The sequence below is a fragment of the Schistocerca serialis genome, chromosome 4 (assembly GCF_023864345.2).
Source record: "Schistocerca serialis cubense isolate TAMUIC-IGC-003099 chromosome 4, iqSchSeri2.2, whole genome shotgun sequence".
In the NCBI taxonomy this organism is placed as follows: Eukaryota; Metazoa; Arthropoda; class Insecta; order Orthoptera; family Acrididae; genus Schistocerca; species Schistocerca serialis.
In genome coordinates this window covers 23,097,947-23,116,855 of record NC_064641.1, presented here as the reverse complement: position 1 = coordinate 23,116,855, position 18,909 = coordinate 23,097,947, and the positions used below count along the sequence as shown (strand labels likewise).

General features: G+C 46.1%; 1 protein-coding gene across 1 annotated transcript in view; it reads right to left on the bottom strand.

Moving 5' to 3' along the window:
- LOC126473840 (proton channel OtopLc-like) overlaps positions 1-18,909 on the bottom strand; it is a 255,005-nt gene that overhangs the window by 166,228 nt on the left and 69,868 nt on the right. Inside the window, 1 exon segment of the mRNA XM_050101167.1 lies at positions 4,654-4,736. Within this exon segment, the coding sequence (XP_049957124.1) occupies positions 4,654-4,736 (83 nt within the window).

The following is an 18,909-nucleotide window of genomic DNA, read 5'->3' as shown; positions in this document are numbered from 1 at the left end:
ATGGCATCGATGGCTGGGAGCCCCCCCTCGGGAAGTTCGGCCGCCGAGTTGCAAGTCTGCTAATTTGACGTCACAGTGAGCGACCTGCATGTCGATGATGATGATGAAAGGATTATGAGGACAACACAACACCCAATTCCCGAGCGGAGAAAATCTCTGACCCGGCCGGGAAGTGAACCCGCGCTCTGTTTGTGTGTGTGTGTGTGTGTGTGTGTGTGTGTGTGTGTGTCCGTGTGCGCGCGTGTGTCCGTGTGCGCGCGTGTGTCCGTGTGCGCGCGTGTGTCCGTGTGCGCGCGTGTGTCCGTGTGCGCGCGTGTGTCCGTGTGCGCGCGTGTGTCCGTGTGCGCGCGTGTGTCCGTGTGCGCGCGTGTGTCCGTGTGCGCGCGTGTGTCCGTGTGCGCGCGTGTGTCCGTGTGCGCGCGTGTGTCCGTGTGCGCGCGTGTGTCCGTGTGCGCGCGTGTGTCCGTGTGCGCGCGTGTGTCCGTGTGCGCGCGTGTGTCCGTGTGCGCGCGTGTGTCCGTGTGCGCGCGTGTGTCCGTGTGCGCGCGTGTGTCCGTGTGCGCGCGTGTGTCCGTGTGCGCGCGTGTGTCCGTGTGCGCGCGTGTGTCCGTGTGCGCGCGTGTGTCCGTGTGCGCGCGTGTGTCCGTGTGCGCGCGTGTGTCCGTGTGCGCGCGTGTGTCCGTGTGCGCGCGTGTGTCCGTGTGCGCGCGTGTGTCCGTGTGCGCGCGTGTGTCCGTGTGCGCGCGTGTGTCCGTGTGCGCGCGTGTGTCCGTGTGCGCGCGTGTGTCCGTGTGCGCGCGTGTGTCCGTGTGCGCGCGTGTGTCCGTGTGCGCGCGTGTGTCCGTGTGCGCGCGTGTGTCCGTGTGCGCGCGTGTGTCCGTGTGCGCGCGTGTGTCCGTGTGCGCGCGTGCCCGTGTGCGCGCGCGTCCGTGTGCGCGTGTGTGTGTCTGTGTGTGCGGGTGTGTGTCTGTGTGTGCGTGTGTGTGTCTGTGTTTTAGAATCATGCCATGAAGTAACGCGATCCCTTTCGCTTTTCATTACAGCTGTATACGACGCTCCTTCATGCAGGTCAGCTTTTTTTTATTATAAACTAAACAGCGTATGGAAAGTGCGTTTCTGGAAGCCACTATGGGTTTTTCTGGTCTCGTCGACCTCCTCCTGACCATTTCCTATTTTAGCATGACTTATCTAAGATCGTACGAAAGTGACTGGCGTGGAAGTCAGCCACAGAAGTATTCCTTCCGGCATAACCTTGTTAGTAACATGAGAATCTAGTACCCTCTCATCCAAGCTGTGGGAAAGACATTTTTTGTGCTGCATCATAGTTTTGTGAGAACTCTGCGTTTAGCGAAGCACATGGTGTATTTGTCCACTGCACTCACTCACTTGTTTTCACCCAACATATATTTTGGTTTAAATTTTTCGAAATTAGTTTGAGGATCCATTTATATAGCTGATAATATTTCGGCTGCAAGGCAAGTGGTCAACATTCATACATTGGCACAGTATAACCTGTCTTTTGCTGAACAGATCTGACAGACTCCGACGTCAAACCTTACACTATTAAAAAAGATACTGGTTTAAGATACGCATCGTAAAGCTAGCGTAAACCCAGTTTCCCAACCGCAAAGAACACACGTTTTTAGACGGAAAAGACCGAAAGGGAATGTGTGAAAGACAAGCACCCCTTTTACAACAAGATAATTTCGTCAATGCAATCGTCGTGTAACCACGATGCAAACATTTACTAAGACTTGAAGATGAATATACACTGATGCGCCAAAACATTATGACCACTGTCCATTACCAGACTGTATGCCGACCACACGTCCACGCTTCATCGCAGAACGTGGGGCTCGAAGGCTTGCTCACTCTGTAAAGTAGGATGGGCGGCGATGTTTGGGTAATCTGCCGACAGAGTACGGTGTTGGACCGGGGACAAGTGTTTCAGAGCACACCGTTCACTGCACATTGTTTGAACATGGGTCTCTGCAGCAAACAACCCCTACATGTTACCGCGTCGACCCAACAACATCGTCAGCTGCGATTGAAATGGGTAGGGGACCATCGACAATGGACCATGGATGAATGGAAACGTATGGCCTGGTCGAATGAATCACGCTTATTGTTGCACCAGGTCGGAGTTCGTGATCGGACGCGCCAAAATCCAGACGAACGGCTACTCGACCGAAATATGCAGCGCATGACGGTCGGAGGCCGGTTTGGGCAGTATTGTGCAATGTAGCACATTCACCTGGGCTTCCAAGTGATCTTTGGTAGTAATCGAAGGCACCACTGCAACATCCTTCATGATTTATGTCTTTCCCCGACGACAATGGCTTCTTCCGATAGGATAATTGTCGCTGTTACAAAGCCAGAATCATTTTTCAGTGGTTTTGTAAAATGGCAAGAACTATGCCCCTTACATGAAGTCATTAAAGATCACCTAACCCACGTTGAGCGAACAGTAGGGCTGAACAAAAAATGACTGACGAGGCACAATGCATCTTGTAGAGGGTCTAGTATGGACGTATTGGAATAATTAATGTCGGGCGATGGTTTTAAGGTAATTCACACGACATGAAAACTTTGTGGAAACGAGTCAATTTACTGGACTCTAGTTTACCCCAGGGATGCATTTAGAGTCGACGTGGCTGGCTGGGGAACGGCAAAGGGAAGTGACAATAGGCAGCTTAGGGCGGCTCAAGCTCTGAGAAAGCAGTAACGCGGCGCGGCCTCCAGCCGCTTTAAGATGAGTGACAGTGAGTGGGTGGTTGACCCCGACTCCATGCTGGTGTACTGGGAAAGAGACGGAGAACTTTACACCTGTTGATAAATGTCCGTCGTCCCGTTTTCTGTGAAACATGCGAGAAAGCCGTGCAAAGCTACGCTGGAGCGGTCAACAGAGGTCAAAATATGCGTGTTCATGACAATAGCAACTTCACGGTGAATTCACGGCCCACAGAGCCTAAAGCAAATCAGCGACAGTATGAAATATACCGGCCTCCAATGGGAACGTAGAACCAAGAAATTTGAAGTACTCTCCTGGGAGTCAGAATTCCGGAAAATTGGTGTTTGTGCAGATGCTAACCTTGATGGGTGGCCTGGGAGGAGCGAAATAGCAGAGGTTGAGAGGAAGGGAAATTTTGTGGGAATTTGTTCACTTCCCAGAGCAGGCATTGGTTGGCGCTGGGAAGCGACGCGTAATTAACGCGACTTGGCGTAAGTGATTTTGCTGGGCAGGGGGGGGGGGGGGGGGGGGGGTGGGGGGTTAAACCGAGGCGAAGAGCGGACTGTGAGAGATCTCCATAGAGGTCTTCCATTCCCAGTTTGCCTAGAGTGCGGACGTGCCGTTCTTTACTCAGCTTGCCTGAGAAAGAGTGAGCATCTCTGCAGGTTAGGACTTAGCAAATGGAACGATTGAGCTTGGAGATATGAAGGTTTGGTTCAGCTATATACTGAGCAAGATAGCTAGGAATGAATAGACGAGCGCAGCCTTGCAGCACCACGAGATCGGCCGACGTCTGCACAACGACGCCGCTCCGCCACGCTGTATTCGGTGATATTGCGCCCGCTCCGGCCACTGATTAATTTGTTGGATCACGTCGGTAAAGTTTCCAAGAGGGTTTCATGGGCCGTGTATTGTAGAATTCTTCTCGCACTTCGCATTACGCCTGGGTCAGTAGATAGGAATTACTTTTAAGTTATCGAGCTTTACTCCATGCAAACGCAATTTATTACCACTGCCTGTTAGGAGAGTCATGTAATGTGATGATTGAAGGTCGTGAGTTAAAATCAATCTGTGCTAATCGACTGCATCTGTTTTCAATCAAGTAGTTGAAATCCCAGGTCACTTTCTTAATTAATTTTATGTTCAACGTTTGCATCTGGCGTTCAATAGCTGAATATAACATCAATGTGCACCCCTTTTTAATTAAAAGTGATCAATTCTGAATAAATTTATGCCAACACTGCCACCGCAGTTCAATCAGGAGTCACAGGGCCAAATTACTTTTTTGCATTATCCGATATTGCGGCAGTTTTGCACTCTCTGTTGATCTGTTAGTCAATTAGTTGCGGTGAACACACGCCAAAACCAGCTAAGTGACGGGTGGGGTGTTACAGTTTCAGTGAGATCACGTTGATGTCTTAACAATCCCATTTGCCTGATCTCAACGCGATGTAACACTTCTGGGAAGCTATCACGTGCCAGTTTGGCGTCTAGAAACCACCTTAAGGATGGGTCGGAGATTTTATCCGATCAGGGACTGGATGGTGTGCCATCATCATCATCATCATCATCATCATCATCATCATCTGATATTCATCGACGGGTAAGTCGCCGAAGTGGCGTCAGATCAAAAGACTTGCACCAGGCGACGAGTCTACCCGAAGGGAGGCCCTAGCTACACGACATTTCATATCACAGACTTCCTACTACTTAATTTCGTATTTGATGTTAACAAATTGCTCTCTTTCTAAAACGCATATCTTGAGAAAATAATTGGTGAAAATTTGCAGGAATTATCGTGCTACTTTCCACTCGAAATATCAACGCAGTACCGGTCAACTCCTCCTTTGTTCCTCGAAGAAGTGACACACTTGTAAGCAGAATGAGCAGCGAGTGACTTACTGAAGGAGCTGGCCACGGACTGGGACGCCCTCTCTCGCAGCAGCATCGCGTACATGTAGATGAGGAAGACCATGCTGCCGAAGTACAGGTACAGGTAAAAGCCCTGCAACACACAGCAAAGCACACCACATCAGCGCCGCCGCTCAGCCAGCACAAACCTGTTCGCAGATTCCCGCTGTTCCCAGCTGCGAGCCGAGTGGCAGGCAATTCCAGATTTCCATCGCCGGACCAGCTAAAGAGTGTGAGTGAAAGGAAGAATACTGATGTAAACAACCATCGTATGAAACCCAACTCGCCCTGTTCGTCTACGAGGCCCACAAGGCGCTAGATGCCGATGCTCAGATTGACGCAGACAGTTCTCTGAATTCCGGAAAGCGTTAGAGGCTGTCCCACACGATCGCTTTATGTACAAAATACGAGCGTACGGATTATCAGACTTGGTTTGTGACTGGATGGAAAACTTCCCTTGCAAATTTACCACAGCATGAAACTTCCTGACAGATTAAAATTGTGTGCCGTACCGAGACTCGAACTCGGGACCTTTCCCTTTCGCGGCCAAGTGGTCTACAAACTGAGCTACCCAAGCACGACTCACGCCCCGTTCTCAGAGCTTTACTTCTATCAGTACCTCGTCTCCTACCTTCCAATCTTTACAGAAGCTCTCCTACGAACCTTGCAGAACTAGCACTCTTGAAAGAAAGGATACTGCGGAGACATAGCTTAGCCACAGCCTGGGGGATGTTTCCAGAATGAGATTTTCACTCTGCAGCGGAGTGTGTGCCGATATGAAACTTCCTGGAAGATTAAAACTGTTTGCCGGACCGAGACTCGAACTCGAAACCTTCGTCTTTCGCGGGCAAGTGCTCTGGAAACATTCCCCAGGCTGTTGCTAAGCCATGTCTCCGCAATATCCTTTCTTTCAGGAATGCAAGTTCTGCAAGGTTCGCAGGAGAGCTTCTGTAAAGTTTGGAAGGTAGGAGACGAGGTACTGGCAGAAGTAAAGCTGTGAGGACGCGGCGTGAGTAGTGCTTGGGCAGTTCAGTAGGTAGAGCAGTTGCCCGCGAAAGGCAAAGGTCTCGAGTTCGAGTCTCGGTCAGACACACAGTTTTAATCAGCCAGGAAGTTTCATATCAGCGCACACTCCGCTGCAGAGTGAAAATCTCATTCTGTTAGCGCAGCATGTTATTCACGGCAGAGAAAAAGCTTCAGACGTAAAAATGATTACTGGTGTACCACAAGGGACTGCATTAGGACCTTTCATTTTATCAGTATATATGAATCATCTAGTAGCTAACGTCGGAAGTTTCATGAGACTTTCCGCGGATGGTGGTTCTGTATGGCCGGCCGGAGTGGCCGAGGAGTTCTAGGCGCTACAGTCTGAAACCGCGCGACCGCTACGATCGCAGGTTCGAATCCTGCCTCCGGCATGGATGTTTGTGATGTCCTTAGGTTAGTTAGGTTTAAGTAGTTCTAAGTTCTAGGAGGCTGATGACCTCAGATGTTAAGTCCCATAGTGCTCAGAGCCATTTTTTGGTTCTGTACGGAGGTAAGTCACGACGTAAGAAAAATGTAGCAGAAAGTCAGAAACACCTGCAGAGTATCGACGTATGGTGCATGGATTGGTGGTTGCCCTTTACCATAAAATAGAGTAAGAACTTGTGCATAAACAGCCTGAAAAAGCCGTTACCTTATAATTGCTCGGTTATCATTCAATTACTGGAAGTATTCACTTGAATTTGATATCTGAGAGCACGTGTACGAAGCAATTTAAAGTAAAACGATAGCATGATCTGTTATAAGAAATGCGGATGCTAGACATATTCTTTGCAAGAATCCCCAGGAAGTGTAGCCTAACCCGCTCACGAAGAAGGCATCGCACGAAACCCTTATTCGACTGATATGTATTGTTAACCTCGTTAGGTAAGAACGACAGAAAAAATAGAGAAGATCCAACGAAGAGCAGTGCGTTTCGTTCGAAGTTCATTCAGGAAGCGCCAAAGACTCACAGAGATGCCCAGCCAATTCCAATCTGATTTGCTACAAGACATCAGTTGTGTATCACGTTATGCTTGTGTATGGAACTGGGGACCTAGAAACGACGGAGAGGCTTAACCCCACCGCAGCCCTTAGTAGTCCACAACCCTGTAACAGGCCACAGTAGTCCACCCACATCACCGTCGCCCCACATCGAACCCAGGGTTATTGTGCCGTTCGGCCCCCAGTGGAGCCCCAAGTAACTTCTCACGCCGGACGAGTGTAACCCCAATGTACGCGTGGTAGAGTAATTATGGTGTACGGGTACATGGAGATAGCGTTAGCGGCGCAATCGCCGACATAGTGTAACTGACGCGGAATAAGGGGAACCAGCCAACGATCACCGAGGCAGATGGAAACCGCCATAAGAACCATCCACAGGCTGCCAGGCACACAGGACCTCGCCACCAATCCGCCGGGCGGTTTCGTGCCAGGGACCAGCACGCCTTCCCGCTCGGGAAGCAGCACGTTAAGAGGCGCGGCTAGCCGGGCGTGCTACGTTATGGTTTACTACAGTAACTCCAACAATGTATGTTCCTAGAGATGTCGACCAGAATACGGTAATGAGTCAGAACATTATGACCGCCTGGTTAATAGCTTGCTTGTCCATCTTTGGAACGAAGTACATCACTGACTCTGTGTACAGGGATCCGATAGTTTGTTGGTAGGTTTGTGGAGATACGTGGCATTAGGTGTCCACACACCTGTGCTGACTTTCAAATAAATAAATGTGTGGTGATGGCCCTAAACTACATACGTACAGACTCAAAATTGGAATATTAGAAGTTTTGGCTGGTTTCGTTGTCTAGGGGCTGGGACACGTAGTTGCCGCATTACAAGCCAAATACTGCTGAGTCTACAATATACAACATCAATATACACATGAATCGAATGGTCAAAGGTTCCTATCACTCGGCAATTGGGAATTTTGAACGTAACATAGACATTTATAAATGAAAGATTGCAATTAAATAAAATCTGTGGGTACTATTTTAATGACTTTAAATGATGAGTACGATAGCAGAAATACCTTTAAGAATGCCCTTTATTACTGTGAAACACTTATTGGAGTCGATGGTCCAGCAATTAAATAAAAAAAAATAGGGAACCAATAGATTCCTACTTCACGTAATTAGTTATGAACAACAACAAAGCTCGTGAGATATTCACTTCTAAATGCATATTACGTCTTCACTGCAGAAGCCACGGAAATCTCACATTTGCACAAGTCGGCACCACGAAATATTTCTATCACCCGCGACCACGCGCAAACTGCTCCAATCTCCAAGTCTTTCCCGCGACTCCCCATCGCTGTTTCCCATCCAGCACTCTCCTTCCAGCACCTCCCGTGTCCTCTGCCATACTCTCCATTAACGAGCACTGTGATTGGCTGGAGCGCTCCCACACACTCACAAACATATTGAAATACCAGAATGAGATTTTCACTCTGCAGCGGAGTGTGCGCTGATATGAAACTTCCTGGCAGATTAAAACTGTGTGCCCGACCGAGACTCGAACTCGGGACCTTTGCCTCTCGCGGGCAAGTGCTCTACCATCTGAGCTACCGAAGCACGACTCACGACCGGTACTCACAGCTTTACTTCTGCCAGTACCTCACCTCCTACCTTCCAAACTTTACAGAAGCTCTCCTGCGAACCTTGCAGAACTAGCACTCCTGAAAGAAAGGATATTGCGGAGACATGGCTTAGCCACAGCCTGGGGGATGTTTCCAGAATGAGATTTGTGCCTAAGCCATGTCTCCGCAATATCCTTTCTTTCAGGAGTGCTAGTTCTGCAAGGTTCGCAGGAGAGCTTCTGTAAAGTTTGGAAGGTAGGAGACGAGGTACTGGCAGAAGTAAAGCTGTGAGTACCGGGCGTGAGTCGTGCTTCGGTAGCTCAGTTGGTAGAGCACTTGCCCGCGAAAGGCAAAGATCCCGAGTTCGAGTCTCGGTCGGGCACACAGTTTTAATCTGCCAGGAAGTTTCATATTAAAATACATACGAAATACTGGATTTACATTTAAATAGCTTGATCTTAAATAAATATTCCTACAGTTGGACCATAAACAGGCTCTAACACACATTATTAAATACATAAACAAATCAAATAAACACATATCAAAGGAATAGAAACAAAAGTGGGCTAGTAGCCTAATGTCTCTGAGCTTACTAAAACACAGTAAATATTTAACCAGTTTCTTCATGAATAGTATATGTCGGATATAAACAAGGACAAAGACGAATAAGTACATTAATAAACACGCTGCTACCGTTTTTTCGTGTAACTGTGGATTAGTTATGGCCTGACGCAATCAATAGTAATAGGCCACTTTCACCTCCAAAACCTAATGTACTATTGAAGTTACATGCCTGTAATTCATACCGATTTAGGTTTACACTAATAGCTTTCTAAAGACACGTCGATCGACAAAATCGGATGAACCGTTTAGATTTTGGATATTCCTTGCTTGTGTAATTTACAATCAGATACTAAAATTTAAACTAATAAAGATATTGAAAATCTAATTACACCATCAGAATCGTTGTGCAAATAATGGTAATGTACTTGTTTCTTTTTAAGGTATCACGATTCCTCTGGCTACTATTAATTTCTGTGTGAACTATTGAAATGTCTGTCATTAAGGTTTCAAAAGGTCCGCCAATTTTGGCACCCCTGGCATGTCTCTTTCATCGACACAGCGTCACCATGGAAGCCACAGCCGCGCGGTCATCTGGACCCCGTGGTCCGGCCGTTGTGCGGCATCACGCGGTGGCCGCCAACTCTGAACTTGAAAATTGTAGAACATTTTCAGGGCGCCACGACTCGCTCGTTACCACACATATGCCACGCAATTCGTGTGAATAACGGGCCGCTGATTTGCGTACACGGTGATGGCGCCCGATAGCTACCCAGATAGGCTCCATAGGAATTAAATCAAGTGAATTTGGTGGCCGAGGTATCAACTTAAGTTCACTATGAAGCTCTTCAAAGCAGTGTCGCACGGTTCTGGCTCTGAGACCGGGAATATTATACTGATGAAACATGACATCACAGTCGAGGAAGACATCAAGCATGAAGGGATGTAGGTGGTTCGCAGCTGTCAGAGTGTCTTCGATTACTACCATAGGTCCCGTGAAAGCGCAGGAGAATTTGTCCCATAGCATAACAATGCTCCCACCGAAACTGTGTCTGTTGCACGCTGCAAGTTTCGAGCCGCTGTTCATTTCTATGGCGGAGTTGTGGAGACGACCATTGACCTAGTGTAGGAAAAATGTGGTACACCAGAAGAGGTGACAAGTTTCCATTGATCGATGGTCGAATCCCGATGGTCCCGTGCCCACTGTCATCTTAACTGACGATGTCTATGGATCCGCATGTGCCACTGTCATCTTAACTGACGATGTCTATTGATCAGCATGTGAACACTTACGGGTGATCTTCTGCAGAGCTCCATGTTCAATTATGTACGTTCAATTATGTATTATGAAGGGTGTGCTCCAAAACACTTGTGCGTGTACCAGCATTGTGCTCTTTCGGACCGGCCCGAGTGGCCAAGCGGTTCTAGGCGCTACAGTCTGGAACCATGCGACCGCTACGGTCGCAGGTTCGAATCCTGCCTCGGGCATGGATGTGTGTGATGTCCTTAGGTTAGTTAGCTTTAACTAGTTCTAGGGGACTGATGACCTCAGATGTTAAGTCCCATAGTCCTCAGAGCCATTTGAACCATTTGCTCTTTCGGTAGAAATGCCGCAGACCACCATCTGTCCTACTTTACAGAGCAGACAACCCTCCAAACCCTTTGTTCTGTGAAGAGTCGTGGACGTCCAACCATTTAACGCCTAGTGGTAGTTTCACTGCCCTGCTACCTCTTTCCGTAAATGTTCACGACAGTAGCACGGGAACATTCGACGAACTGCACCGTTTTCGAGATACTCGTCCACAGGCTCTGCTCAAATTATAATCTGTTCTTCGTCAACGCCGCTTACCTCGATGGATTTCCCCATTGGTACCCCATATCTTCGCTAGAGTGATCCCCCATCCTTATCTGCTCCACTTACGTAATTTTGTTAACCACGTTATGTACCCGCAACGCCATCACGCGGCCTGCAGTGTCATGGTGTGCAGGGTCATTACGTTTTGGCTTATCGGTGTATTACTTCCTGTTCTGTTTATCCAGTGAAAAGACGGTGAAGGCAAATTAGTCGTTCTTCCCGCGCATCATTCACGAATGGGACAGCAAAAATGGGAAGTGGTGGAGACACACGAAGTACCCTTCCCCGGACACCATAAAGTAGTTTGCGCAACATAAATGTATTGCAGTGCCATCGAGGAGCCTTTTCACTATAGGAAAATAATATTTGTACTATAACATTACAATTTGTTCAAATTTTTTGTGAGGCCCATGCCGTGGAACGAGAAACAGTTTTTTTTGTTACAATCAGCATCCTCAACACCTTCAGCTGCAATACACTATAAGATAATTTTCTGTACCAAACATGTCCCGCAGATCCGCTCGTTTTCAGTACTCCTCGTGGATCGTAAGAAAAGGGCAGGCACATTATTTTGGCTGCATTATCTCACAAAAACGCCCGAGAACATTCTTATACCTGAAAGCAGTAATGTAATGCCCCCTATTGGCGGATACTATTGCCAGCATAATACTAACAAACAATATGCGCTCAGTGCGAAAAGGTGATACATTACTAGTTTCTAGTATGAGAATGTTACTCCCGTGTTTTTATGCGATGACGACTCTGAACTAACGTACAACCCACATCTAGTGAAAATGAACCAAATTCGAATCATTTTCAATATGGAAAATTGAAGTGTATAGTGCAGGTGGTGGTGTTGCGGATGGTGGTTAAAAAATATAGACAGTACTTTCGCAATTCCTACTATAGGCTTCATGAGATTGTAGAGGGGAGTTAGTAGATGAAGTTTTGATAAGAAACCCATGTTGTTGTTGTCGTCTTCAGTCCTGAGACTGGTTTGATGCAGCTCTCCATACTACTCTATCCTGTGCAAGCTTCTTCATCTCCCAGTACCTACTGCAACCTACATCCTTCTGAATCTGCTTAGTGTATTCATCTCTTGGTCTCCCTCTACGATTTTTACCCTCCACGCTGCCCTCCAATGCTAAATTTGTGATCCCTTGATGCCTCAAAGCGTGTCCTACCAACCGATCCCTTCTTCTAGTCAAGTTGTGCCACAAACTTCTCTTCTCCCCAATCCTATTCAATACCTCATTAGTTACGTGATCTACCCACCTTATCTTCAGCATTCTTCTGTAGCACCACATTTCGAAAGCTTCTATTCTATTCCTGTCCAAACTAGTTATCGTCCATGTTTCGCTTCTATACATGGCTACACTGCATACAAATACATTCAGAAACAACTTCCCGACACTCAAATCTATACTCGATGTTAACAAATTTCTCTTCTTCAGAAACGATTTCCTTGCCATTGCCAGTCTACATTTTATATCCTCTCTACTTCGACCATCATCAGTTATTTTGCTCCCCAAATAGCAAAACTCCTTTACTACTTTAAGTGTCTCATTTCCTAATCTAATTCCCTCAGCATCACCCGATTTAATTTGACTACATTCCATTATCCTCGTTTTGCTTTTGTTGATGTTCATCTTATATCCTCCTTTCAAGACACTGTCCATTCCGTTCAACTGCTCTTCCAAGTCCTTTGCTGTCTCTGACAGAATTACAATGTCATCGGCGAACCTCAAAGTTTTTACTTCTTCTCCATGAATTTTAATACCTACTCCGAATTTTTCTTTTGTTTCCTTTACTGCTTGCTCAATATACAGATTGAATCACATCGGGGAGAGAAAGCCATGTCGAGAATTATACTGCTTGATGTAAAATAAGTTAGATGAGAGGATAACTTTCAAACCTCCTGCCTCAAGGCGCGAACGTACACTGTAAATTGTGATTGTAACTGCAAGACACTGATACGTTCGCAATCAGGAGGGTTGACTGTGGTGCTCCATAGACGTACAGCACTCTCAACTTTGAAGAGGACGTCCTGCGCCACGTAGAAGAGAACCTGACGACGAGTTGAAACACTGACCAAGCCAAGGTTCAAATGGTTCAAATGGCTCTGAGCACTATGGGACTTAACATCCATGGTCATCAGTCCCCTAGAACTTAGAACTACTTAAACCTAACTAACCTAAAGACATCACACAACACCCAGCCATCACGAGGCAGAGAAAATCCCTGACCCCGCCGGGAATCGAACCCGGGAACCCGGGCGTGGGAAGCGAGAACGCTACCGCACGACCACGAGATGTGGGCTATGTTCATTTAATTATGGGTTTGGAACTGCGTTCCTTCCAGCATGTGTATAATACAGGGTGATTCAAGAAGAATACCACAACTTTAAAAACGTGTATTTAATGAAAGAAACATAATATAACCTTCTGTTATACATCATTACAAAGAGTATTTAAAAAGGTTTTTTTTCACTCAAAAACAAGTTCAGAGATGTTCAATATGGCCCCCTCCAGACACTCGAGCAATATCAACCCGATACTCCAACTCGTTCCACACTCTCTGTAGCATATCAGGCGTAACAGTTTGGATAGCTGCTGTTATTTCTCGTTTCAAATCGTCAATGGTGGCTGGGAGAGGTGACCGAAACACCATGTCCTTAACATACCCCCATAAGAAAAAATCGCAGGGGGTAAGATCAGGGCTTCTTGGAGGCCAGTGATGAAGTGCTCTCTCACAGGCTGCGAACAAATGCTTGCTGGATGCGTACATTTCGAACGAAGTATGGTGTTAAACCTCCTGATAGGTGGTGTATTAAACGTTGGTATAAACACGCTGAACAACTGTCGTCGATTCACTGCTGCCGTACTCAATAACACAAAAAGCTTTCTGTTGAGTGGTCGCCATCTTAGCATCAACTGACGCTGACGCCTAGTCGACAGCGCCTCAAGCGAACAAATGTACAACTAAATGAAACTTTATAGCTCCCTTAATTCGCCGACAGATAGTGCTTAGCTCTGCCTTTTGTCGTTGCAGAGTTTTAAATTCCTAAAGTTGTGGTATTCTTTTTGAATCACCCTGTATATGGAGACGTGCAGACCGAAGAGGTCGACAGTGTTAAATTTCTGGTATTACAACTCGATAATGAATTCAGTTGGGAAGGGCATACCACAGAATTGCTTAAGCGCCTAAACAAGTATGTATTTGCCGTGACGATTATGTCAGATGTAGGAGATATAAATGTAAATAAATTTGCATACGTTGCTTACTTTCATTTGTTATGTCATACGGGATCATATTCGGGGGCAATTCATCAAACCTAGCAAAAATTTTTAGTGTGCAAAAGCGTGTAATTAGAATCATTTCTGGTGTAAATTCAAGAACATCGTGTAGAAACCTGTTCAAGGAACTTTGTATTCCAACCACTTCTTCTCAGTATATTTATTGCTTAATGAAATTTGTTGGAAGTACTATATCTCTATTTCGAACCAATAGCTCATTACATAAAATCAATACTACATATAAGAACAATCTACATAAAGACCGAAAATCAGTTACCTTGGACCAAAAAGGTCTCCAAAATTCAGGAACACGCATTTTCAATAAATTGCCAGCAACCATTACAACCCTGGTTTCAGATAAAGCACGGTGTAAAGAGTTTGAAAGACTTTATGATAGGCAACTCCGTTTACTCTATAGCTGAATATCTTAATAGAGACTGTTAGGCCAGCTAGTAAAAATGTTAGATTTCAGTTTTGACAACACTTGGCCACAACAGTCAAGATTAGGAATTTTGTGTATGATAAATTTATTAATGCATAACAATGTTTCATTCTGATAGTATATTAATTCTGTAAATATTAGCTGTTCCAGTTTACTGTCCTGTATTCAGCTATTTTGAAAATCTCCTGACAAATGATCAGGGAAGTAAGTATTGTATTCAAATACTTCATGTTTTTTATGCTTTCTGATATGTTCCACACACACGAAAATCATATCATTTTTTCGGCCTTCGGAACGAAAACTGAATCTAATCTAATCTTTGGGCAAGAGACACGATTTTTATAATTGTTTGGTTTTTCCACAGTGACACGAGTGCTTATGCGCACACTGCCGTATTTTGATGAGACAAGATCGATTTCTTCACATTATCACACCCCAACACCATACTCCGTCTTGCAATATGGATAAGATTTTTACTATCTGACCATGTCTGCAGAATGATCGTAACAGATACGTACAGCAGGCAACAGATTGAAGTATCTGCTAGTGGTGGAGCGGATAGCGGAGAAGTACTCATTGCCCTCGCTCCCTCCTCGCCCGCGGCATCCCACGGTCTGTGTTACTGGCCGTCCGAAATTGTATTGCCTTGCCAGTAGCCTAAATGGTCAGCTTTGTAGTGTTTCATTTTTCGCCCAGTTTCTTTTCATACTATTTACTTACAGCACCAATGAGAAAGAGACAGATCTAGTGAAATGTTCGAGCGCACGTCACACACACGCTGTAAAAAAGAAACGGAAGGGGAAAACCATACAACTGGCGATTTTTAAGTGGATAAAACGAATAGTTTATCCTGACGAGAAAAAACGAATTTCTGAAGTTGCGTACAGCATGCCAGCATTGATGAATTATGGGTACAGCAGCTCTTGATGCCACTTATGCTACACATAAATGTAGAGCTTGACCAAAAATTTCTTTCGAAGTATCGATGCTCTGAAGACGTAGTAGTTATTGTGACCTTCAGTCCGAAGGCTGGTTCAATGCATTTGTCCTGCAGTCATTTCTGCTTACCCATTTTTCACTCTATGTGGATCTCATTTTACTCTCCTTCACCTACTTCATCCGCGGCATTTTTATATTTTTCTCATTTAGTCTATTAAATTCAATACCTTCTGTGTTATTTAGGAATCTAGCCCTTGTCTTATTACCGGTTTGCACCACTGCTCCCTTCACCATTTCATCTCTTGTATCTATCCGTTCACCTTCTGTTCTGTTACTTCCTGTCTGTGTCAGTCGTTGCCTAATGCTCCCTCTGAAACTCTCAGCAACCTCTGGATCTTTCAGTCTATTTAAGTATCTTCTTAATTTTCTTCCTTTTTGTGTAAATTCTTCAGTTTTAATCTGCAATTCATAGCCAATAAATTATGGTCAGAGTCCGCATATGCCCTGTAAGAGATATGCAATTTACAATCTCGTTTCGAAACTGCTAAGGAGGTACAAATAGTACAATATATTATGTTACTGAGGATATACCATGATTTAATGCGAGGACGAGCTAAAAGTAATGCCTCTGAATTTTTTAATGTTAAAAGGTCTTGAAACATATTAAATAAAACAAATTTTATTAACATTCCACATCTTTATTCTTCAAGTCTACACATTTATTTCTCTACATATTCACCATAGCGACGAACATATTTCTCGAAACGAGGGATCAATTCGTTGATAGCAGTACCTTGTACAGTTTACGGAGGTGCCTTTAGACATTGATTCCAAATGCGCCAGACCTCAAACGTCCCAGAACTCTGTGACTTTGCTGTTGATGGCATTGTCTCAAACTTGAACTCCACTGATGCTCTCTTGTTTCCTGGATCAAAATGATGATCCCAGCTTTGATCACCTATCAGTGTTGTAAAGATACCCATCACGCTCACGATCAAAACGCCGAAGAAATTGTTCACAGAAGCCCAATCTCTTCTGTTTCATATCAGGAGTGAGCATTCGAGGCACCCACAGTTTTATGTACCGCAGTTCGGCAGTGTTGGCCTGTACACGTTCTTGTGGTATCCCAGACTTACATGAGAGCTGTTTCTCTCATGAGTTGAAGAGCCCAATTCCGGTGAGTCTCGCCTGTTGCTGTACGGGGTCGTTAGCTCCTAGCTCTGTCACACCTACTGAGGTCAGCACCACCGTTTCTTTCATTTTGAGCACGAACGGCTCAACGTCACACGTTAGTGACGTCGATACAATCATTATCGTACGCAGCTTTCATTCTTCTATGACCGTGAATTGGAGACACATTTTTTGCGGTTAGAAACTCGATTGCAGTACGGTGTTTCTCACGCACCGATATACACTGCTGGCCACCGTTAATGCAACACCAAGAAAGACAAGAGGTAGCACAACAAAATTTATTTTGTAGATAACACGTTGACCAAGTATCAAATGATTACGTTTACAGACGTCTGTGACATGTGGTTCCTGCCAGAATCAGTAGCCAGAGTAGCCGCCATTGTTGGAGATCACCGCTGCCACACGTCTCGGCATTGAGTCAAAGAGACGTTGAATGTGTTCCTGGGGTACAGCAGCCCAAGCAGCTTCCACACGTTGCCGAAGATCATCTGGTGTGGCAGCTGGGGATGTAATCTGGGTCACTCGTTGAGCAACCATAGACCACATGTTTTCTATCGGCGAAAGATCCGGAGAGCGAGCTGGCCAGGGAAGCAATTCAATCTGGTTATTGACGAAGAACCTTTTGACAATGCGTGCCACGTGTGGTCGCGCATTATCCTGTTGAAATATGGCTGTGGCCGAGCCCTGAAGGTAAGGAAGGACAACTGGCTCCAGCACCTCGGATATGTAGCGTCGGCTATTTAAAGTACCGGCAATGCGTACTAGAGGCGTGCGAGAGTAATATCCAATACCGCCCCATACCATAATACCCGGTGCAAGACCAGTGTGGCGGTGCATAATGCAGCTGTCCATCATCCTCTCTCCACGGTGTCTCCACACTCGAATCCGACCATCGTGGTGCTGCAGACAGAAGCGTGCCTCGTCAGTAAAGACAACGTCATTCCATTCTGCCGTCCACATCCGTCTGTCATCACACCATTGGCGACGGAAACGTCTGTGGTTCTGCGTCAATTGTAGACGAAGCAATGGACGTCTTGCGGACAGACCACTCTGCTGTAAACGGCGTCAAATGGTACGCGCAGACACTGAATGATGCGTTACAGACGCAATGTGCTGTGCTATGGTTCGGGATGTCACTGAGCGATCCGTCACTGCCATGCGCACAATTTGCCTATCAGCACGTGCAGTGGTGCACCGAGGTGAATGCGATCGACCACTTCGGTCCGTCGTACCCTCCAGCATCCAACGGTCACATATCCGCATTACAGTTGTTTGGTTTCGTCCAACACGACTAGCGATTTCTCTGTATGATAATCCACAATCTCGGTAAGCCACTATCCTTCCTCTGTCGAACTCGGATACTTGATCAAACGATGTTCGCTGTTGTCTACGAGGCATACCTGATCGTCTTGTGAAACAAGGTAAACACACGTGCCGAACGTACACTCGTCGAAATCGCCAAGCCTTAAATGGCGCTATGAGGTGGCGCCACAGGCGCGCGTGATGGGCGTCTGCGCTGAAATTCTAATCAGTTGCATATCTCATCGCTCCAAACTCATGGTGTAAATTTCACTTGATTCGGATGCTTCCTTCAGGGTGTTGCATTTACGGTGGCCAGCAGTGTAGTTACGTTGCACGCTGCCACGTTACAAGCTACAATCCAGAGCCCTCTAGAGGCAGACAGCTTCAACTTACGTCATCACAGCGAGAAAGTAGGCCGAGTAATATGCACGGCATGTAATACATCAACCAATAACGAGAACAGAATAAAAAAAATTGCAGGCACTACTTCTCAGCATGTCTCGCATATTGTAACATCTAATTTTCTCCCTGCCCATTTGTGGTAGCCCTTCGGATTGCAAGGGGAAGAGAGTTTCTGTCGGCATGGTTTTCCCTAAGCGTCATAAGTGGGTCACAGTCGGAGCTGATGTTAAGGACGAGTAATTTCTCCAGAACATTCGGTGTTTTCCAATGCCCTCTGCAACGACAAATTCTTATAATATTGTCAGGAAGCAGCATCGTAAAGGAAGGGCTCTGTTAGCGGGAGCAGAAATTGGAGTCTGACTGGTTGAAAGGCCCAGGGATTAGTTTCGTGGAGCGGTTTGCAGCTGGCGATATCGAGCAGTCTGCCGGTAGTTCTCGTGAGGTGTAGAGAGGTCCGGAGCTCTCCGGAGAGGTGGTGGTATCTTCGTGGTTGTATTCCAGAAATTATCAGAAACCAAGTGTTTTCTTGCAGTGCGGAAAGCTAAGGGATTCCGGAAGTGCGCTGCCCTGCACGGTCGTGGATTTCGGGCTGGACTTCCAGGTTTTCAAGGTGTGTTTTGTCTGTAAGTGAGCTTACACTTGCTGGGTAGGCAGAGAACCATACATGGTTATTCAGCT